Source organism: Oxyura jamaicensis, chromosome 27 (assembly GCF_011077185.1).
Source record: "Oxyura jamaicensis isolate SHBP4307 breed ruddy duck chromosome 27, BPBGC_Ojam_1.0, whole genome shotgun sequence".
Lineage (NCBI taxonomy): Eukaryota > Metazoa > Chordata > Aves > Anseriformes > Anatidae > Oxyura > Oxyura jamaicensis.
The window spans coordinates 726,853-750,820 of record NC_048919.1 but is presented as its reverse complement, the minus strand read 5'-3'; the positions used below and the strand labels follow the sequence as shown (position 1 = coordinate 750,820).

The 23,968-nt window shown below is 42.0% G+C and overlaps 1 protein-coding gene across 7 annotated transcripts in view; it reads right to left on the bottom strand.

Annotated features, from left to right (window-relative positions):
• Positions 1 to 23,968, bottom strand: part of MYO1D (myosin ID) — a 157,564-nt gene that overhangs the window by 114,796 nt on the left and 18,800 nt on the right. For all 7 annotated transcript variants that reach the window (XM_035347447.1, XM_035347449.1, XM_035347448.1 and 4 more), the window contains exons 2-7: positions 6,654 to 6,862; positions 5,734 to 5,827; positions 4,816 to 4,981; positions 3,271 to 3,324; positions 2,252 to 2,347; positions 1,056 to 1,172 (exon numbers count right to left, since the gene is read on the bottom strand). In XM_035347447.1, the coding sequence (XP_035203338.1) occupies positions 1,056 to 1,172; positions 2,252 to 2,347; positions 3,271 to 3,324; positions 4,816 to 4,981; positions 5,734 to 5,827; positions 6,654 to 6,862 (736 nt within the window). The remainder of the gene's footprint in view (positions 1 to 1,055; positions 1,173 to 2,251; positions 2,348 to 3,270; positions 3,325 to 4,815; positions 4,982 to 5,733; positions 5,828 to 6,653; positions 6,863 to 23,968) is intronic.

Below are 23,968 nucleotides of genomic sequence, written 5' to 3'. Positions count from 1 at the left end.
ACAAAGCCTGACTCAAAGGAATGCATTCCTGCTTGGAGTTCATCTGAGCTTTTGGAAAAGAAAAATAACATCAAAGATTTCTGGAAATCTAATCAAACACTGTTTCAAGATTCAGAGTCTAGTAATAGTAAATGGCATTAAATACACAAATTCCAAATGCAGCAGCTCACCTTCACTGCCGTTCACTACAAAAACAGTAAGCTGCAGTTATTATTGCAATGCTGTTGCCCACAAAGGTTAGGTGAATGTTCTGGAGAAGCTGACAAATCAACACTGCTAACAGGATTGGAGTAACAACATACCACAATGGCACTGTTGCTCAATACCTGTGATGACAGAATTCGGCAGCAACACCACCGTATTACCTGCAAGTAGTCTCACAGCCTGCCAGCATGGCCTGACTCTGCTCTGCCTCCACCCCACTTCCCAGCACTGGGGCAGGACTGTGCCAAAGAGGAGAAAATTGAAAAAAAGCTGCAGTTTTCTTTGCCACCTTCTCTCTGCTTGCCTACAGTGCTTCTCTTCTCAAGGAGGAGCAAGAACTGAGCTACAGGAACACTATAAAAGGGAAGAAAATTCTGTGGGTCACGGGAAAATATGAGTGAAGGAAGGATTTCCTTGGTATCGGAATACAGAGAATTAGGAGGTCTGTTGTATCCTACTGTGCTCAAGCTGATACCAAAGTGAAGTACCATCCCTGCAGCGTAGTCACAGTGGTGATGGAGAGAGAGCAAGAGGGTAGAAGGATGGCAAATTGAGTGCTTCCTACCCACTCACTGCCAAAACCCCAACATTTTCTACTCATATTTACAGATCCACATGCTTTGTGGTATGGCTGGTTTGGGATCTGGAATTTGCAGGAATAAATGTGATCTTGCATCATTACTGCAGTGTCTTATTTTATCAAGGAATTTCACTCAAACTGGAAGCTGTAAATTGCATACGCTTCTCCAGCCAACAGATCTGCAGTGAGAAAATTACATCTGCAGGAAGTACAAGTGCGCTGCTTGACTTCTGAAGAGCAGCCTACTCAAACCTGCGGGCAGAGAACTTACCAAGTGAAGAATGGCTGCCACAATTTTGTAGACAGTCTGAATCTCCTCTTGCTTGAAGCCTATCACTTTCATGGCATCAGCTACAGCTTTGAACTCTGCACCATCATTGATGGAACACTAAGGGGAAAAAGATGTTTGGGACATGATGTGCTTAACGGTAGTGAGAAAGCAAAGACTTTGCATGCCCATGGGCAAGATACGTGCTTCACTATTTTCAGATGCAAGAAATTGCCACGAGATTTTTGCCTGATCCTCATCAGTCGTTGTCCACTTGTATGCTGAACCCAGCAGTGAGACAGAGAAATCCATCACAGAACATTTTAATAGCTCAATACTTTCCCAGTGGAATTTGCTGTGAAAGTGCAGAAGCTATTCATAAAAAATCAGAGCACGAATTACAAATAGTGCAGTCATAGACCCTCTGAGCAAAAGCTGCACAGCACTAACAGCAAAGTTCTGGTCAACATCTTTCTCAAGGTGAGTCTCTGTCCCCTCCCTTCCTGATCATCTGGTTTCTTTTCACTGCACATTTCTAAAGAAACTGATAAAGGCCTCTGAGTAGGTCTGCAGGTTTGTATGCCAAAGAGCATCTCAAGAAAGCAATTAGGAAATCAGGTAGCCTTTTGTCTGGACCCTGCTTCCTAGGGATGACACTAGGAACCACTCCAGATGTATTTAAAGTGTTCAGGATTAAAGCGTTCTTGTTTCCTAAAAACCTTATTGGTCTGTTCCCTTCTTTCCTGCCCAGAGGCTCCTCTGAGGGTATGTCAGATATGAAGAATGAATGCTTCAGTAACTTAAATGGTCCTACTGTACAAAAAAGCCACAAGGATTTTTTTTTTTTTTAAACAGAGCAGCTTCTTCAGTTATCATTACAAAGCACTAAAAGTCTGTCATTGCTAACAGGTCAAGTATCTCTGGCTGCATTTATTAACAAAAGTGATATTTCCTACTACATTTGATGTTTTTTTTTTTTATATATATAATTAGAAACAAGTGAAGTATGCACAAGTACATGTGCACTTGTCCCCTAGGTCCAGAAGCTCCATTAAAAATAACACACTGGTGTTATCTTTTAATATTTATCCCATAAATATTGGTCTCCACTTCTACTTGCTCAGTAGTACTTGAAACATTTCAAGAAGCACATACAATATTAAAACAAGTTACCTGTAACTCACTGACAACACCCTCACCTTTAGCTGTGCTCCAGGAGAGATGTAGCTGTATGCAGATGCATCCTTCTGAAGATGTAGAGAACGCAACATCTGGTCAGAACCCCCCTGGAGGAGCTGTACAAAGAGTAAGAAAAGGTGAATCAAAATAAAGAAAATCCTTCCTTTTTCATAGTAAATCAATCATTTTTATACTAAATAAATTCTCATTCACCTGCTTGCCAAGCTAAACCATAAAAACATGAAGTTACTGCTATGCTAGAATCAGCTATGGTACCTGGAGTCACAAGCACATATTCAAAATACGTGGTCTGCGCTGTTTTAGGGCTCTGCCTAAGTGACTGACTTTTTGAATGGTACAACTGCCTAGAAAACAAGTCTGAACTTCATAGACCAGACGTGTACACCTGTGATACATCACAGATGAGCCCTGGCAAGCACACTTATGTTCTCTGCTATACGCTGAGACCTTCCCATGGGAAACACAACATTTGTGAGCAAGGTGCTAACATGCTTTCATGGACTACTGAGCACATAAAAATAAATAAAAATAAACCTACGGTTTTCTCACAATGCAAGGGAGAATAAAGGTTATACTAATAGGCTGACCATTTCCCCCACAGGACACACAAGGGAATCACCATAAAATATGGAAGACATTAAAAAGAACAGAAAGAAAAAAAGAAAGTGAACTCGGTGTCATAAAATTACTTCCATATGAACTAGGGGCCTCGAGAGAAAATAGAGGAATTAGACTTATTACAAATAAAACAGTGAGTCAAAGTCCAATATTCTACCATAATTGCTTAGTTAGCCTCCTTTTAAGTTTACAAATGTGTTAATATGGGACTGGAGGGTAGAAAAAGCAAGCTCTTTCTCCAAAACAGGCCTCTTCAAAAAACTAAAGAAACTAAGATCACCCAAGATGTAACAACAAGGGAATCCTTTGCAAAACACATGAGAGGGTGAAAATTTTGTCTTTTGCCTATCTGTCTGGGAAACAGGAAAAAAGTAATTTGCTTCGACAAAGGAATACCAACCTGGTAAAAAGAATGAAAGCTTCGTTCTCCTGGCTGCTGTACAATCACACGGGACTGCAGGGGAAAAAAATACAGGATAGGTATTTCTGGATATGGATGGCTTGCTTCTCAAACACCTCCCCTTAGAAACCAAAGAATCGGTTCACCACTGCTAGAACACCTCCAAACTAACCTCATTTTACAGTAAGTTTATAATGAACATTACTAATTAGGCATGATCATGGTGTCTGAAGTCTATAATCAAAAAAAAACAGCTTGTGAAACAGCTGCAATACGTTAATTCCAATCAGAAAGCCCATGTGGCAACTACAGAATTGCTTTCATGGAAGAGTCAAATAAAACATCATTTTAGTTCAAGAGGTATTTAATTGCTGGAAGTAAAAGCAGGACCACTTGACTACAAACAAATGTCCCACAGCCATACCAAGGGCCTTACAATAACCGCTTCTAAAACCCAAACACAGGCTGACCAACAGCACCCAGCCTGAGCCGAAATTAACTCCCTACCCTAACACACAGACATTGTTTTAGGAAGCAACCAATAGCTCCATCTTCAAAGTGTTCATTCCAAATTCACATAAAATAGCAAAAGAAAAACTTCAATGCAGCAGAAATTCAGTCAACAAGAAACATATCCTTATTTCACACTGCAAGTTCAACCAATGGAGCATGAGGTGTGAGTTCGTTCTGCAAAGTCACTGTCTATTGAATAATTGTGTTTGTACCCAAACCTCAACTGCTTTCAAACTGGAAACAAATTTAACTTGATAGAAATCGAGAATATTAAATAACTGATCAAGACTTAGGTCACTGCAGCTGCAGCCCCATCTCTTTTTTGCATGAAAGTATCATGTCTTTTTTTTTTTTTTTTTTTCAAATAAAATATTTGTTCTGGAAATAGACTTCAGAGAAATAATGGCAGAAGTAAAAAAGAAAAACAAAAAAGCAAGTTAGCAGATGTGGTCAAACACACAAATTAAAGCCAGACGTGCATCTCACACATAATGAGAACTGTTAATAGACCCAGCCCTGTTTCTTTACAGGGTTTTACATATTCCAGTGTTCTCAGCCACCCACCACTTAATGACATGAAAAAGATTATGCTTAGGATCATTTGTAACATGTAAAAGCATCGTTGCTAAATGATCACGCCAGGCTCAATGTGGGAACTTACAATAAGATCTCAATGTGGGAACTTATAAGGAGGGAGTTTTACAGATGTTAAATTAATCTCAGCTTTTATTTGGGATGCAAAACATACAGACCTATATGCACACAAGCTTCTAAGTAACACTGGTCTCTTAGATGGTGAACTCTGAAAGCAGTGGTGTTATAGTACTTCTGCAACAGGGCAGTGCTTGTGCTTCTGCAGCGTTTCACTCTTATTAGTTCTTGGAGAGAAATTAAACTTTAGATTTAACGATATTCTGTGCCCTCATATATCACATATGGACGTACCACATCTGAAAGGAAAACACTACTGGCAAAACACTGAAGTAACTACACAGTTACAGAAGCCTTTGACTAAAACTGAATTTGGCTTACCTTTTCAAGCAAGTAATTATTGATATGCCCACCTATTGGATCGCCTTTAAAATCAAAGTTGATATCCATGTATTTTCCAAACCTGCTGGAATTGTCATTGCGGTTTGTTTTGGCATTGCCAAAGGCCTCTAATACACAATTAGATTTCAGCAATATGTTCTTCACTCTGGATAAATGGAAAAGGGAACAGGATGAGTCCAGACTCGTATTTTTTTTTCATAGGCATTTTTAGAGAATATTTTAGTAACAACAGAGATACTCTTTGATGGCATATCTAGGCAGATGTGTAAGACATTAGCAATCCTAAGGGACATCAGCTGGAAGCTTTTGGTAATGTTCCTTAGAGCTGAGCAAATGGGAACCAAAGAATCCTCTGAAAACAGCATCAATCAAAATGCAGTTCCTTTACATACATAAGTTTTGAAAGCAATTTTTTGACTTCTTTTGCAAATAGCATTTTTTTTTCAAGGTAGGTGTTAAATCTGTTTCAGCAGAAAGCCATATTCCTTGCCGCAAAAATTTTTACCCTAAGACTGACAGGCACATGTTGCGACTCAGGTGCATGCAAACTTGAAAAGTCATGGAACATGCTGCTTGTGCTCAACATAATATACTAACACTCACATATTCCAGGCAAATTGACACAGAAAATGTGATTTCTAAATGCTGTTTTTATTTTGAAAGTTTGAAGGCTTGAGTTCTTCCTAACTTTTCTATGTGATTTTAGTAATCAATTTAGTAGTCAGCAATCAATATCGCAAATTCCCACAGTAAAAGTTTTATCTGAAGAAAACAGGTAGTGATGATGTAGTAATGATGTAGTAATTGCATGCTGATTTGGCAAGAGACCATCAAATAAAATGGCATTATACAGTCTACTAGAGACAAAGCCATTTCACTTTTCTACGAAGCCCTTACCTTTCCACCTCCGCTCTCTGACCAGGGTTGGTAATGGCTGCTATGTACTGCATAATATATTTACTGGCCTCAGTTTTCCCAGCCCCACTTTCACCTAAGGGCATAAATACAGAAAAAGTCACAACAGAGCAAAACAGCAAAGCAAATCACTGACTAGCATCCAAATTCTACCACACTAGTGTCTTTTTAAAGCACAAAGTATGCACAAATAAGCTTGCATTTTCTGAATGTAGCCATAACCCTGTGTGGCTGTTACTGCTGGGCTGACTTAGAAGCGGTTATGATGTAAGATTTCACAGGTTGGTAAAAGGCCTAGCACACAGAGGATCAAAAGGAATATTGTTAGAGGAGAAAGACTGGCATGCAGAGGCTCGGATTGCAGCAGAGCTGTGAACTGCAGTACAAGAGGCTACTGTTCAGCACCCCATCTCGGGTCTCAGGCCCTTCAGAGCTGCGAAAGCACGGGGACATCAAGGAAATGAAGTGCCAGGATCCAGACAGCGACCGTTCATGGCACAACCACTGCTCCCACTGTTAGCACCGGCACAAGCAAACAGCTCAGCCATCAAAACAGAACAAAACATTGACCAGTCAGCTAAGGGACAAAAATCAGCATTTCTCCAAGCTGCTGGAGACACAGGAACGCCATTCTCACCAATCATCATACACACAGGCACAGCAAGCAGAGGCCTCACCTCCAAGTTACATTTTACGTGCACAGATTAAGCTAATGACTGACACCAGCTCCTGAATCAGATAAGAAATAATTGTTGAGGTCTCCGCACACAGATTCAAATGCAAATAAGCAGTTTTAAGATTAATGAAGTTTTCTAAAACGCTATCATTAGACAAATCCTTCTTCTGCCTAAAATTTCACAAAGATCAAGTGTTCATCACAAAGACAAGCTCTTTCAGCTTACCTGATATTACAATACAGGTGTCTTTTGATCGCCTCTTCATCGCTTTGTAAGCCGCATCAGCAATTGCAAAGAGGTGAGGAGGCCTCTCATACAATTCCCTTCCTTTGTACTGCTCGATCATGTCACGCCCATAGATGTTCAAGTTCTTGTAAGGATTCATGGAAACGACCACTTCCCCAATAAACGTATAAATACGTCCTTTTTCAAACCTACCCAGGATGAGACAAAAGGAAGAAAGAATTAGTTAAATGTAGAACTCCAGAACGTTTTCCAAGTAGCCCATTTCATCATATGAACTCTTTAATTCATCATTGTATTGAAACTCTTAAAAAAACACAACTTGAATAAGGTCATTATCTGTGATCAGCGGGGCCCAGACAGTGTATGAGCACATCACATCAGGTCTCTAAGTAAAGAAGACTACGAATGAGGATTAGCTTCAAATCTTACTATGTACAAAGGAAATTTCTCCTGCTATTTCACTTATGGATGCATGACGGATCAGATTACTGTGGTACAAACGCTGACTTTATTTCTGAGGATAGCAAACCTCTGGTTTGCCAGTGCAATCAAGCCTGCTTTCAGCATCACTAGGTATTTCTGTTTCCATTAGTATGCTACCAGGAACAAATGGTTTTAATGAATTCTTTAGTGAGATTTACATTAATATAATTTACTGCTTCTACACCTGATGATAAGCGAAGATGAGTTTGTGATGAGTGATGGGTTTATATGTTTCACAAAGTGGATTTAAAGGCAAATTCTTTATTCACATTCAGAGCTTGTCCAGATTAGCAGAGGTTTTGAACCCCCTCACTCAGAGCTCTAATAACATTTGCAAGAGAGTAAACAAAGATACAAGCCAAGAAACAAATTACAGCCTTTCAACTTGAGCAATTAGCTTCCACTCATCCTTTTCACTACAATGAGCTTTTATCACTACTGTTAGATCAAAAGTGAAAGCTTTGAAAGAACCTGTGAAAACAATCCTAAATTATAGCTTTCCTAAAGTCTACCAGCTCATTAGTTTTCTTTCTGGAAACAGGATAGAAAAAAATAAATTTGAATCATTTTGGAAGGAAAAAAAAAAAAAAAAAAAAGGTTTAAGTTAAAAGCTGTTTCCAAAGAAATCAAGATTTTATCAAAGTGTTTTCTAGAAGATGAGCACACAAGGAATTTCAGATTAACAGCTGAAGAATTCACACAACATTTGCTGTAGGAGAAAAGACGACAGCAGATTTATAGATCAATCAAACCACGGCATCTCTGTAAGCACCTGTGTGCATCCTGCATTTAAATCTTACAGCATTAGATGGCACCATAACACCTCTACAGGCTACAAGAAGAGCCTTCCTAATGCTCCATGGACTACAGCATAAATTCTAGCAATATTGAATTTATTACCACCCCCACGTGGTGACAGGCATGACATTTTCTACTGTTCATCTGAGAATTTTCTGCAGCATCTTGGAAGTGTTAGTTTTTAGCAGGTGTAATAAAACTCAAGAAATGCAATCCAGCAACCAGCATTCCCCTTCCTCAAAGCAATTCTGCCTCTAACTCCAGAAATACATCACTGCCAAAGACACAGGAACTGCTAAAGGTCCTTTTGTTCCTGCATTCAGTTTCGACTGGAGGTAGTACTAATGTGCATTTCCCAAAACTTTAATTGGCTTGAAATGCAAAGATATCTTATATTTTTGATATATATGCTACTTGAAAGCTACTAAAAGTGTTTTAGAAAAGATAATGCCTGTAACAATTAGTGATACTAACTGCGGTGCAGCAGCTCTTTCCTAACTGCTGCAACAAAACCAGTGGATAACACACAAGCAATTTGACAGAGGCTATGATGCCAAGCAACTGGTATGCAAGTGTGGAATGAAATACCAAATCGCAGCCTATTTTTAAGTCCAGTTTATCCCCTCAAGGGAATAAACAAGCAGGGAAGCCACAGGTAGACAGGAAGCCTCAGTCCTTGTCACTTGCCACCCCTAATTTTATTCTCTGAAGTACGAAACCGCTGGGGATTGTGCTCTTGGGAAGATGCCAAAGGCTCAGAAGACACATGTGGATGCAGCGAGATCTCACACCAGGCTGCTCAGCTTCTGCCCTCCCAACAGCAGGAGGGCACGGGGGGCTCTGCATATACATAGGAAAGGTTGAAAAAGAAAAACCACACCACTGCTTGTTGAGGAGATCAAATCACATGGGGACATACATATGTAGTGGGAACCACCACAAGGTCATCAAAAACTGCAGTCTATCCCATCTCTTCGGAGGCAGGCTGTCCGCAGTAGGTGAGCTGCCCAGCGAACACGCACACTGCATCCCAAGAGTTGCTGCACAGCACGCACATAACCACCCCAGAAGGCACCACTCAGTGATAAAAAACAGACACTGTGGCTTCGGGACGAGGTTTCAAGCTGTACTAGAGATGCACAGCCAGAGGATTCATGGCAAGCACAGAAAGCATAAGGCTGCTCCTTTTAGCTGCTGAAAAGAAAAAAAATAAAGTGCATTCCTACAGAAGCATCGTGCCAAGTCATCACCCAGTACCCAATACTCTGACCTTCTCCTAAAGCAATGAATTATGTACACTTGCAGTAGCAGAGCACAGTTTAAGTTTCTTCCCTCGGCAGTTCCCTGTCCCTGCTGGTTCAGAAGCAGAGCCCCCAGATTTGTGCTTGCCAAGGGTGCGTGGCGGGAGGCTGGGAACAGGAGCCTGGAGAAGGCCCATCACGTGGGGCAGCTGGTGTGCTGCCTGCCCGTGGCCACCACCTCAGCTTTAAGGCAAGGTTTAAGAGTTTTTTTAGACCCTGATGAGTTGTACCTTCAGCCCCCGTGGCAAGAAGCAGACAGAGGAGGAGGAGGAGAAGGCTCCCTCTCCAGGCTGGCAAAGGGGCATCTCACAGTAAGCGTGGCTTTGAGGATACAGACTTTGTCAACATCTCACATTCCTGTTCACCTCTCTATCCATCTTCATTTCTCAGCATGGAGTTAAAATTCCAGAGCTGTGCTTAGATGTTCCTAAAACGAACGGCTGCTCCTCACCCCTCGCTGCTGATAAAGCCTCTTTTCATCAGACGGCGTAGTCCGGCGCTGTGGTGGGCCAAAAACAGCAGTGGCTGTTTTCCTAGCTGCATTGCTTTGGTATGAGATTCTTGGTTTTCCTCGCCCAAGAAGAACTCATGAAAACTTAAGAAAACAACTAACGACTGCAAGGCAAACGGGGAGGTGTAAGTTGTGTTAAAGTTGCTATTCTGCTGCAAGGCGAGGTCACACAACTGGAGTAGGAATGAGGTCTGGGAAATGCTCAAGGATCCCGGCAGGCATCCACTGAGGAAAGCTCATTGCCACACAGAATGCCCTGACCACTTTGGTGCCTGCATAAAACACCCAGGAGCAGGGTTTTGTTATTAAAAGCCAGCCACGGTGTGTTCAAAAGGAACGCCTCTCCTTATTCCCTCGGTCAAACCCCATTTTGTAATTTTGTACGCACCATGACAATCATGAATGTGCTGCAAGGTCGAGGAGATTGTTATGGGGAAATAACAATTGTGTTCCTTCCAGTAATTTCTCTATCACCGTCTTCTGAATTTTCCACTTATTACTCTGGCATCTGAAAACTATCTCAGCAGCCAAAAGGAAAGGCAGGGTCTGCGCGTTAGTTTGGTGAAGTATGTCAGCTCTTTCACGAGAAGTTTTTACACTGTTTTTATTACCTCATTAAAGCATCCACTGATGGTGAGAAAATATAAACCAGTAGGTCAAAGAAAAGAAATCTTCTAAAGGGACAGAAGTGATTGCTTAGGAAAGAAGAGGGTTCTTGCTTTGTTTTGTGGTTTTTATTTTTAGGGAAATGAGTTTAAAACAAAAATGCTTAAGTCCAGACATAAGCAAAACCACCTGACACCACTTACTGATTCTTTGAATTTTAATGGAAAACATGAAGTACCAAATAAAATTTTAAATACTTTTGTTATGCAAATATGCATCTTTTCAGAAACAGTTACCTATCATATGTTCGCATCTAACTGCCATTGGACAATAGACTGCAGAAATCAGAAGGCTGAAGCAGAAATCTTCGCCACCAGAGAGCACTCACATTTAGGATTTCTCCCACCTGACAAACACTCCAGTCAAAAATAAAACTGTTCTTACCGAGGAAATGATGCAACTTCAAATGCACTCAGTACAAATAAAGAAAAGAGTTAGTTGGCAAGACTTGGAACCAATACTCCAAAACAACATCTGCAGAACGCAGACCATTAAACAAAGGCACCCTACCAGGCAATCACCACTCCAACGCTGCAATTCAAATTATAAAGGCATTTCATAATTAATCATTTACTTGGTCACTCCTCTGCACCGCCAGATAAACAGAAACTTGTTGGAATTGCAGACAGACAGCATCATTCTGCAGGCTCATTGCTATTTCTAGAATTCAGCATACTTTCTGAGATAACCTGTGCCAGGAGCAGGGGGATCAGTTTGCAGTGAGATCACAGGCTGGGCTTCACTGGGGTGTGAAACTGCTTCAGAAACACATTTTGCCAGTCTTTCCCTCCATCCGTCTAATACTCAAGCAGAGCAACTGCTGGAAAAATCACGTCAAGTCTCCAACCATCTCATTTTGCACTGCTTTAAGGCAGCTGAGTGTAGATACCCATTTTATGGATCATTTTCTTCTGGGAAAAGACCTTCTCTCACGTGGAACTCCCTTCCCTCCTGAGCATGGACTGACATAACATCCTGCTCTGCATCCCTGCAGACACATGAAAGCTTCTCTCACTTTAGCAGGTGCTCACTGCGCCCTAGTCTCACCTCTTCCCACTGCTGGATGACACCGATGCTCCAGAAGCACAACGTCTTCACAACAAGAGGTCACACCTTGGCCAGCCCCTAACGACTAGTCTTCGGTTTATCTATGCAGCAGTGGCCCAGGGCAAAGGAAACATTAACAGAAAAAGCAAAAGCAAATAATCCAGAGATACAGGAGGGATACAGGTGCCTCGGCCTGTGCTAGAGAGTCAATAGACAACATAGTAACAGTGATGGTTTAAAGAACAAAGGCTGAGGGTTTCAAATGATTACTTCTGACTTATTAACTCCAAAGCATAAATCCAATCAAAATACTTGGTGTGAGTACTTTCTTCTTTGCTCCTTTGTGTGTGGGAAGAAGACCAATGTAGAAGCTGCAGAGGTGCTGGCATGCAGAACAGGGACAATTCCTTCTCCTGTTACAAACTCCCCATGATTTGGGTTTATCCCTGCAAAGGGGAGGGTCACAGCTCCTAGCTATCATTTACCACCACACACGTACATTAAAATTCCATTTCTGCAGGCTTTGACTCCATTCTCTGTGCAAATACACACGAAGACATTAATTAAAACTCGTGTTCATGAAGGAATGTATATGCATAGTCAGGGATGGGCCTTTAGGATGTTTTCATGAAGGAAGGGAATTTAAGTAGGCTTCTGGCAGTGAAATTGTGTTTACCTGGATTCAAATGCGAGAATGCATAGCCAGTTGCACTGACACAAAGGCACAACTATTCTCATGCTCGAGGAAGTAAAATGACTTTGCTTAAGCACACTTCACCCTGTGCGTGTCAGACAATTGCCTTTTATATGTGATACCAGGTCTCTCTACTGGGCACTCAATGCTACTTAAAGACTTTGTCTCAGGTAAGTCTCAAAATATACCCAGCTGTCAAGCAAGAAAGACAGTTTTTAGTCTTTTAAGTCTTTCAATAAATTACTTTCAAGTGTTTCAGTAAAAAAAATCTACTAGAATACAACAAATTGTATTCTAGCAGATCACCCTCATCAGAAGAGAACGCAGATAAACAAGATCTGTGCTGGCAGAAGTATAGCTAAAATATTTTATTGCAGTTGAGAAAACAGACCAAAAAAACTGTCTGGTCAGTATTACCTCCCTGTTCTTGGAAAACAAACCAAGTCTGCCAGTGCTGAATATGCATGTCTACTACGTATAAATCTACCCCATGAGCCAGAAGAAATTGAATAGAAACTTATTTAATGGGCAGGTGAAATTTTTGCTTGCAGTTGTCCCACGTGGAATCAGTTTTGTACATGTTGCCAGTTTCACAAAATAGGAAATGCCATTCACTGTGCATTCTGCACCACTCCTTTCCTGTAGGGGAGGGAGCAGAAAGGGCAGGGTGAGGAATACTTCATTCATCTGCAATTTTCACAGTCGGCTTCAGAAATAACATTAAAGAGCCCTTTGTAATGATGTAACTGTTTCAAAGAAAATAGTAAACTATGACTGACCGCTGCCACATTGTCCCCAGCAAACCAACATTTAAGCAAACTGTAGGTTGGCAGGGCTGGTTCAGCGCCAGCACAGCTGACCCCTGCATCATCTCCGCAGCTCTGCAAACCCAGAAGGCAAGGTTGGGGAAAGGAAAATGGAAGGTGCATGCTAAGTCAGCTCTAATGAATGCTGAACGAAGGCTGAAACTATGAAATGTGGCTGGCTAGCTAGAAACTGGAATAATATTAAAATCCCTCTCCTTATATACGAAGTTAAAATACTAACCTTGCACTGAAAAGATGCCAAACCACTAAACATAGGAGTCACTGAACTTTCATTTCTATTTGCGTCAATGGACGGAATGAGCTGTCTCTCCAACAGCAGGGGAGTACTCCGTACTCCTGGTACACATCTAGAAGCACAGCAGAAAGCACAAGCAGACCTGAAGTAGGTAACAGGAGAAAAGGGAATTCTTTGAAAAGCTTCCAGGGACAACATAACACTGTGGTTTTTCTTTCCAGTCCACACCTGAGAAAGATGCTACTGAATACAGGTCGAGGAAAGAAAGTTGTTCCCAGTTTCTCTGCAGGTAACACCAAAACACACTGACTTTCCATATGGAAGGTCTGGCTGCAACACTGCAAAATCCTAATGCAATAATCATATTACTCTCCTTTGAGCCTGAGGTTGCCCTGAATGACCTGCTGAAGCCGAATTATCCTATGATCCTGTATCTAACCGGGAAAGAGAAGTAACAGGGCTGGAATAGCAACAAACAAAAGACTGCCATCAACCCGTAATCTCTAATAATCTGTCAAAAACCTGGAAGAGCGTTTCAAGAGAAGACTAGTGGGTCCTACTGGATATTGCAGAACTTGTTTTATGAATGTGCTCACAAAGTTTGGCTTCTTGCACTGACCAAAAATGACTTCATGATCCTCTATGTTCCTTCCACTCTGTTACAGCATTGATAGATCTTAAAATGACACATCCACTTCCTCCTCTTTCCAAACCTTCGACCATTTTAACTGTAACCTGCCACACCATGCTTATCTAAGCCTTCAGCTTTGGGAATTCAGCTTTGTTCATTGCATTATGCACCACTGTGTTGAATAATACACTACCTTCAAATGTATCAGGGGACAAAATTGCAGCACAAAAGGTAAAAAACAGACTAATGACTGTGACCAGAACGATTTGCATCATGTGGAAGACACAGACCAATGCAGACCAGTCAGCTCTCTGGTTCAGTGATGCATGAGTTCTGCAATGGTAGGTTTGCCTGAACATTGTCCACACAAGGACTAACTTATGCTTCTGAATAACAATATTTTTTTCAAGGGATGCCAAAGGAACTATAAAATCCTACAACACAGTAGGAATGGCAGAAAATCAAAGACCATGAGTGATACTGGAAAGGCTTCTCCAATACCTTCAGGGAACAAAACTCACTCATTTTGCTGCTGCTGACCCTGATGAAGCAGCATCATTGTGCAAAGAAGCATAACCTGAAGTCACATCATCTACAGGACTGATGAAAACTTTCAATAAGTGGTATTCATATATTGAAATATATGATATACATATAATATATTTTAACATCTTCCCAACTTTCTGTATATGCTGCACAAGTAACAGGACTTCGCATTGATGTCTAACTGCACCCCCCCACACTTCATTCCACCGTCCTAGGTGCCAAGGTACAATCACAATATTTCACAATTTTTCTTTGTAGATGCTTGGAGACTCCTTTTCCAGTCAGCTGGCCACGAGTTGCTGATGTTCAGATGCTTCATTGTTCTGTTGTAAAGAAATTCTGCATCTGTTAAACTCGCGCCCAGTGCCGATCTGTGAATGCTGCTGGAGTCTCCTGAATACAGCATTGTTTTGGTGCAGTGCTCAAAAAACCCAAGTCATCTCACAGTGGTAAGATACCATACGCCACCCGCCAGCACTCCAAAAGGCCTGCTTAGTCCTCTGGTAACAAAATAAAGTTAGATGCATTTATACTAACACAGGCAATGCAAATCATGTGAAAATAATACTACAAAATATGAAAATAACACACACAACTTACATTTCTGCATAGTTAGGGATCTTTTACAGTTATTACAGTGACCTGCACCATCCCCCCGAAACGTAAATATTGCATATGTAGTGCTTAAACAGAAGGACTGTTTGTTTTTTGGTCATGAAACCAGGCAGACTTATTTAAGCATTTATGTATTTAACAGCATAATGTGCCTTAACACAGATCTTGTGGTTTTGGCTCGCAAACTGTCCTAGCAGCACATTAGATTACCAGCTAAGGGCTTCGGCAGACAAACTGCTGAGTCTCAAAGCAGCAGATTAAGATATTCCACCTCCAGCTGCCCATCCAGCTCCACTGCCAAAGGCTCCCTTCTGCCACGTCTGCTGAAGGGGCAGCAGTGGACAGCCCTCATCTCGGCCACTCCGGGTCCGATCGTCACCGACACCGTTTGCTTAGGGACTGATACCACCAACTTCAGCCAGCTCATGACAAGAGTGAGCCGTGGAGAGGACACGAGCTTCGCAGATCACAAAGCAAATACTTTTCACCACGATATGTCCATTAGCTGCTCAGGTTGAAGAAAAGGACTTTCAGTCATGCTTTCCTTGAAAGCATGTCTAGTCAGTAAGAACACCCCAGTTTTCGTTTGTAGATGTGGCACAGGTCTGTTGTGTTATTTTTTCTTGTATTTTGTTTTGTATTGGAAAAGTTTCATGTTGCCTAATGGCAATCTGGATAAGAACTGCAGTGAAATCCCCTTTCGCCACCCTTCTCCCAGCCTCTCCCTCTCCCACAAACACTGCAGGCACTACAGGCACAACATTCAGTACATGCATCAGTGCTGAACAGGGCCAGGAAACATGCAAGATTTGTTCTTTTAATTAAAGAGTAACTGATGTTTTACAGAAAGTTTGTTTTAGAAATAAAGATGTGGAGTTACTTGTAGTAAAAAATAAAAATAAAAAATTAACTACAACATTTTCAGTTGAAGCCATAAATCTGACCTTGCAGACTTGCCACCAGGACCTTTTTCCTCCTCACTGAAAAGGGCAACTTCAGAAAGGGAAGAAGAGAAGGAACCAATATGGGACCTCGTCAAACATCCTTGTGGATATGGCAATACGATAGGCCAGATAAGCAAATGGATTTGCACAAGGTAAGTATTTCACTTTACATTCTTTGAATGAAAAAAACATCTGAGAAGTAGGAGTGCTGGAGTGTTGTTACTTATGCATTCATCATTCAAAGCAAAAGGAGTGAATTTCTAAATCCCAGCTGTATCGAGTTGTTAAACAATGGTGTTTCAAAGAAAACATTAGCAATACGGAAAAGGACTTAAATGGTTTGATTATTGAAACAAATTACTTGATTTATATGCCACTTTTTTTTCTGTTTGTTTTAAATTATCACCAGAGAGATTATGTTAATTTACTTCCTTTGGATTTTACATATAGTTTCTGTCCAGATAGCTCCCACACTGGAGCTGAAAACAATTCAAACAGTATTGTGAGACAACACAAATACCACATAATTAATAGTCAAATAACCTGTAAAATATCTACAACTCATCTTCCACAAGCCAAGACAACTTTGACCACACTGTCAGTTTTTAGCTCTGGGACAATGGAACTCAGAGCCCTGAGGGATGATTTAAAACAGGATCTTTTCAGAAGATACATCGGCCTAAGAATTCAGATCGCCTCATGCGAGACTTTTGTTAGGTAATGAGCACTAGTTATCCACCAACACCAGAAGTCAGCACATTGCTTACCAAAAAGTTTATAGACAAAATTTTCAGCAATTAATAATTTACTAAGTGCACAATTTGAGCCTAGGGTGGTGGTCAAGTGCATGCACTCAGCTTTGGCAGATCTATTTTACACACTCAACAACAGCAGCATATAGCATGATTGTACAGCTGCCTATTTCCTGGATTATCACATTAGTTTTTGACACATGTAACAAAGTAGTTGGCCCAGTTTTAAGCAGGCTGTCATACTAAATGACCTCCACAGGTCTCACTCAAAGAAAATTGCTCTATGGCTATAAAATGCATGTAGTAGCTTCAAATATAGGCTGAAAGTAAATGTTATTTCTGATTATAATAGCACAGGTTTTCAAATTAAGTTTGCTGTCAGCCTTATTTAAATTAATGGTTTTTTTTTGGAAATCAGTTTAATTAAGTGTTCAGAGCTATGATCTATCCTCCTCCGAATGCAGCAATGTTTTTCTTTTCTTCCTGTGAGCAATCAGCTGATAAGCCCTTGCAGAACAGCACCATACTGCAATAAAACACAAACACACTCAGTCAAGAGCCTTCATTTCTCTGGCCATCACAAAGTGTCAAACACTTTAAACCTTTATATATACATATATATATATATATACACACACATACATACACACACACAAAATCTTCATCTATTAGATGGATAAATTATTTCATGTTGTTTTTCTATATCTGTTAAATTCAAGATTTCGAGATTATCCTTTCCACATTCACCTCATTGTCTCTTCTGCCACAGGGATACCTCAATCTTACTTGTACATTTGGAATAGTACAGATCTTACCAAATTAGTAATAGTTAGAAACTCAGAAATGTTCGTTTATCAACTCCCACTTAGTAATCATCTTCCAGCAGGCAATAACAAGCAGGGGATACAGATCCACTGCCAGTTTACCGAGGACTTATGAAAGCAATGGAGCATCTCAAGCTTCTCAAACTATTTTGCTTTGTTACTTGGAGACTTTAGCAACCTGCACATTTAAGATGCCTACTAGCTCTCCAAGACAATTACTGCCAACCAATATACATCAGTACACATACATCATGACTTCAGTTCTGTAAAATCCATATAAATTGCATGCCTATCTGATGGGAAAAAGAAGCAGAGATGAAATCCTCACCCCAAAGTGGCCTTTTGTTATCTAACTAAATTCTGTTTGGATCTGACTCAAGCATAGCACTGCTCTCCACATTTATTAAATAAAACTTTTAAATCCACAACACTTACAACTTTCTTTTGAATGTTTGCTATACTGTGATGCAACAGTCTGTGCTACAATGGTGTGCATGTACGCATGAACACACACCACGTACAACATTTTTATGGTTGTTAAATGTATATAAAAACTGCTAAGGTTAACGTTTACATAAAGCTCCTCCTAGCAAATATTGCACAGATGCCTCTAGCTGGCTTCTAACCAAATCTATTAATAAAATGAGCATTTACAAAACTGAGTAAGAAAACACATCTCTAGCTTTTGGATATGCTGAAATGGTTTGATGGACTTGCAGATAAAGACAGGGTTCAAGCGTTTCGTTCACAGCACTTTCATGCAATGCCAACAAAATTACTACAGATCCTGGTTCTGTCAAAAGGACAGTGGAATGCATTTATGAAATGGCTTTTTTCCTCCTGAATACATTCAAGAGAGACTTATAGGAAAAGGAATAAAGCTTAGTTATTTCCTGTTCACATCTTTGTCCTTTGAGTAAGAGAACAAAGGAATTTGACACCTCATATCTACACTCAACTTGAGCACCCATTCTTCGGCCTTTTAACTGGAGTCCAGACTGTCATTAGCAGTTAAGGAAATAGTCCTACATATAGAAAAATCAGAAGCTTTGATAAGTTGCTGCTAAAGTGCACAGGTTATTAATGCTGATAAGCAATCACCAAGAAATAAGGTTGGTTGTTAACACCATAACTTCACTTCTCTCAAAGTCCCATGCTACATTAGATAAAAAACAGGTAATTACATCTTCTACTTCTCTCTCATGCTAGCTAGCTTTATCTTTTGAAGCTACTTGCTAGTGTAGTGAAATTTCTGTCCGAGTCTAAAGGAGTTCCAGCTCAGCAGTGAAAACACCAATGGATTAGACAAACGAGCCATGCTCAGAGCAGGCAAAAACTCTCCTAAAATCTGCGGTAACCTGATACAAGTAAAATCCTTTCCACAGTTCAAATTGACGTGACCTTAAGCAGGACAGACCAGAGATCCAAGATGGTTCAACACCATTTGAAGTGGCAGTTCATCCTGGAAATATCACATCTGGGTTGGGACTCGTGCGATTCTCGAGAGGAGGACAATAGATACGCACGAGCCAAAGATGTGTGCCAATATGAGATTCCTGCATGGCCTCCGCACACACTAAGTGGAAGCCCTAAAACAGAGGATTGATACATTAAAATAAAGCAAAAAAAAACCTGCAGATGTTCAGCAATGACAGCTGATGGTTTCCCCTCTGCCAGTTAGAGCTGCTTTACCAGCATTATTCATCAAATTCTCTCTCTTTCTTGCTTTGGGTTAGGGTGGAAAGAAGAAGGGAGAGGAGAAAGACCGGAGGGAAAGGAGATCAAAGTGTAACTCCATCACCTCAGGTTTGTGGAGCTGTTTTTACTTTTAGGTTAAAAAAGTCAAACTATTTACTGTTGTTCCACAAGTCACTAGCAACTCTTTATCACAATAATAATCTCTATTTCTTCTAATGTTTTCTATTTCAAATAGAGAGAGACAAAACTGCTTACAGTATTTAAAACAAATGCCTGATAACATTTTGTGGAGTCCTACTAACATTTCCTTGCTTTCACTGACTGTATCTCCCTCCTCCCATAGCATCCTTGAGCCTCTTGTGTATCTTCTAGAAGCTCACTGAACTGCTGGATGGTATCACTCAGCACATGCAGTGTCCTCTCACTCTCCCCTGCCTCCAATCCATGACCTTGCAATTTACAGCACATTACTCATCTGTAAATGAAGGGCTCAGCGTTTTGTGGAACTGCATTTCACCCATGAGGTGATCCAGGCATCTTTAGCAGGAGAAGTGCCTCCCCGATTTGTACCCTCACAGACGTTACGAACCTTGCTGTTACAGAAAGGCAACCTCTGCAACATCTTCATCATCTTTGTGATGCACTCCGGGGAGACGCCTGTTCCGCAGGCCAGCCGGCTGGTACTGAAGAGCTCACAAGCACGGGGCCCACGCAAGCTCCTGGGCACACAGAGGTACCGTGGGCCTGGGACAGGGATCCTTTTCTGTGGGTCTTTGCACGTACACACTCGAGAGCTCTCTAACAGATCAAGACAGACAGCTGAGCCCACACCATGGCTGCCTGCACTGGGCACCATAATGGAAGCCAGGTTACATTTTTTAATTTCTGATTAGCCTACAGGACAGTGCCAGCTTGCCAAAAAGTATAAGGAGCACTTCCAGTCTGCCAGCCCCACATCTGGGTTAACTGGCACACTGCCGCAAGGCTTCACCCAGTCACATACAGTCAGATATATCAAGCCCAAAATTTCACCAGCTGCAGTGTCACTGGAAACCTGGTGAATGAAGAGCACCTAACAGCACTGGCTCCAGGACAGCGTGAGCAGCGCAGGCACAGGGATTCACCTCCCATGGGAGCGTCGCAGCAATGGGCAGAAGCTGGCTGCTGTGGGGGAAGCACCGGCACGGCTCCCCACCACCAGAGCAGCCTGGGGGCTCTCTACTGACAACACAAAGCACCATTTCATTTTCTAGCAAACATATAACACCATAGAATCACAGCATGGTTTGGGGTGGAAGGGACCTTAAAGCCCATCCAGTGCCTCTACCTGCCATGGGCAGGGCCCCCTGCCCCCAGCTCCATCCAGCCTGGTCTTGGGCACCTCCAGGGATGGGGCATCCACAGCTCCTCTGGGCAGCCTCAGCCAGGGCCTCACTGCCCTCAGAGTGAAGAGTTTCTCCCTAATATCTCATCTCAACCTCCCCTTTTTCAGTTTAAAGCCATTCCCCCTTTTCCTGTCATTGCACCCCAACAAAGAGTCCCTCCCCAGCTTTCCTGCAGCCCCCTTCAGGCCCTGGCAGGCCCTGTGAGCTCTCCCCGGGGCCTTCCCTTCCCCAGGCCAAACCCCCCCAGCTCTCAGCCTGGCCCTGCAGCGGAGCTGCCCCAGCCCCTGAGCATCCTCGCGGCCTCCCCTGGACCCTCTCCAACAGCTCCATGTCCTGCTGGTGCTGGGGGCCCAGAGCTGAACGCAGGGCTCCACGGGGGGTCTCACCTTTGATCCCTGTAGTTCCCTTCCAACTTGGACATTCTGTGATTCACGAGAAATATACACACAACATTAAACACTACAAACTAGGGAGACTTCTGTGAATTTGGGATTTCTTTCAAAGGCTCACAAACAGGCGGTCCTTTCTTTTTGTTAAGGGAAGCCTCTGGAAGGTAAACTAACACAACCACGACTGTGATAGGCTTCACACAGCACTGAACAACTGCTAACATACAACAGCACGCACTGATACGGTATGTTTAAAAACTACATTGAAGTGTGTGACTGGTTGTTTAAACACCCGCTCTTGCAGCACCTCTGTTTCTCCACAGCACTGACAGCCTCGTAAACATGTAATTACCACACAAAGGCTAAGAAGGGCACATGTGATGTTTTCACCACATACTCATCAGCTGTAAGCAGTGTATAACAAAGCAAAGATATCTGAAGGTAGTACTGAGAAAGCTGCTAAGCTGTACCACCACATCAGCCAAGCGGTGGTACCCATTTTCAAAGTACAGCTTGTTGGATGACATTACTTCAATACTCCTGCAACTATTGAGACTTATCTTCATTGTTTGCTCAGAAATAACACTCGGTTGCACAAGCACACTGCTGTTTGACAAATTTCTGCAACCATTAAAATGACCCAGAGAAATAACAAAAATTTTGCATGGCATCAGTTCCTCTCATACAAACTGGAAGGACTGGCAAAATACCTAAATAGATTAAAGAACACTTATTAAATCAGTGTAGTAGCCTATCAGTCTAGTAGCCTATATTAGTAGATTGCAAGCCTTTATGAGCTTAGAACATTTAGAACAGCACCTTTCTTATTGCTTCATGAAACCTGGAACTGGTTCATGGCCCCCTCATGTTCCTCTCCCTCCCTCCCATTGCCTCCATCCCTAATAAAAAAGGACAGGGGAAACAAAAAAGCTAGATACAACCATCTTCACAACTACAAGCAAGAGAGACAGAAGTCCAGCTAGGCTTTGATTTTCAGCCCTGGTCAGCCACAAGTCAGGCAGGTGGTCTTCAATAGCGGTCCCATCATTAAAACCCCCCAGCAAGTTCACAGGCAGCGTCAGAGGAATGAGATAACCCATGCAGACGGACTTGGGCCCAAAACAGCCGATCAAGCAGTTGTTTGTATACACGCCATTAACCAGTCACCAGCTGAGTGCAGCCAGCACATGCAGATCTATAGCAGCAAGGGCGATTCAGGAGCAAAATGAGCTGCAACGCGAGTAAAGACAGTTTATTAGCTGTGACCATGGAACCAGCCAGACAAGCAAGCAGGATTTTTGGCAGCGCTGCTTACTGTGGGATCAAGGTATTATTTCAACTATTGACAGATTATTCAGTGAGGCATCCAAACAAAAGTCTGTTTCAAAGAAAAAAGTCTGACATTAATAGAAAGACAGATGCTGCCAGGCGCTCCCAGGCAGAACTGCAATTACAGACACTGCCTTCTTCACAGCTGGCACTCAATCTATAATCATAATAAAAAGTAGGACATTAAAAGAACAAGCATCCTGTGCAGATCTGTAGGAAACAGATACAATAAAAACAGCTGTGAAATAGCTCCAGTACCTGTGGACCAAGAAAGCCTCCAGCTTATGAAGACCCCTACCTTTCTGCACAGCAACATAAGCTGGAGCCAGGCCTGCACTTTCAGTATGGCTGGCATAACTTTGGAAATCAGCCCTACAGCCAGTACACCCAAGGCTTGGTTCGTCCCTGCAGTGCCTGATAAACCTGTAGCAAGTATATGGCAAGCATTTTGTCCATATACTGCTAATCTGACCTTTGCCAGGAATACAGTTGATACAGCCTCATAAAGTAACATTAAAACTTTAGGTGGGAATAAATCCTTTTAGCAAGTTAATTCCCCCACCACTGACATTGTCTTAGGGCTGAGAAATTGGGTGAAACTTTCACAAAGATATCAAGATGAGAACACAGGGCTGTTCTTATTTTCACAGCAGTGGGGTCTTGGTGCCAGCTGGTTCTCCACAACCTCTCTTGCTGTTCTTCCCAGGCCACCTCAGTGGGACAAGCCTCCTCGTATGCTGTGCCCACGAGGGCTGAACCCCACGTCTGCCTGTGAGCCGTGTCCAGCAACATGAGCATGAATGCTGCAGTACTCAGAGGAAACAAAAGCTTACGTTGAACACAGTAGTAAAACAACACCTGAAGAGCTCATACAAGTCATAATATGAGTTAAAAGGAGAAAAAGGAAGTAAGATTCCAAAACAGGATTAGACACTAATGTGAAACTCCAAGATGCATTCATGAACACAGTCAAAAGTCTTACCTGTTCCTGCTACAATCTAGCTCTTGTCAAGCTTTGATTTCCCAGAATCTGAGTGTGCAAGGAAGGGGTCAAGAAGGAGCCAATGAAGAGCTGCTTTCCAGAACCTTCCCTGACACTGCACTAAGGCACAGTTTCTCCAAAACTTAAAATGTGTCCAGGATCTTGAGAAATCCTGCAGTGTACTTCAGAGAACACGGAATGCTTCCCGTGCCAGACGTTTTCTCCCACTTCTGGCTCCAGCTTACAGCAATGAGCAGAGTGCAAGTCCTGAGCCACCACCTCTTGCAGTGCCAGCATGTTGCTGCTCTGCCCATGGACCCTCTCACCGAGCGCTGCTCTGCTGGAGCCTCTCTGAAAGCTGTCCAGTGTACAGCATTTTCTGCATGATGTTCCAGAGGCCACTAAGAAGGCAACTTGCCTTTAGCAAACAAACGTTTAAAATTCTGATTCTGTCTAAGTCCCCCTCCCAATAACATCAAATAGTTTAAGGATTCCCTAAATGGAAATGCAACTAATACAAGGCTTAAAGGTCACTGCAGAGGAAAACTGTATGCAACAAGAAACACCCAGTCAATTCCATGCACATTATTCCGCACCGCCTTGACTCCATTGAGGGAGGGAGGGGAAGGATTAAAAG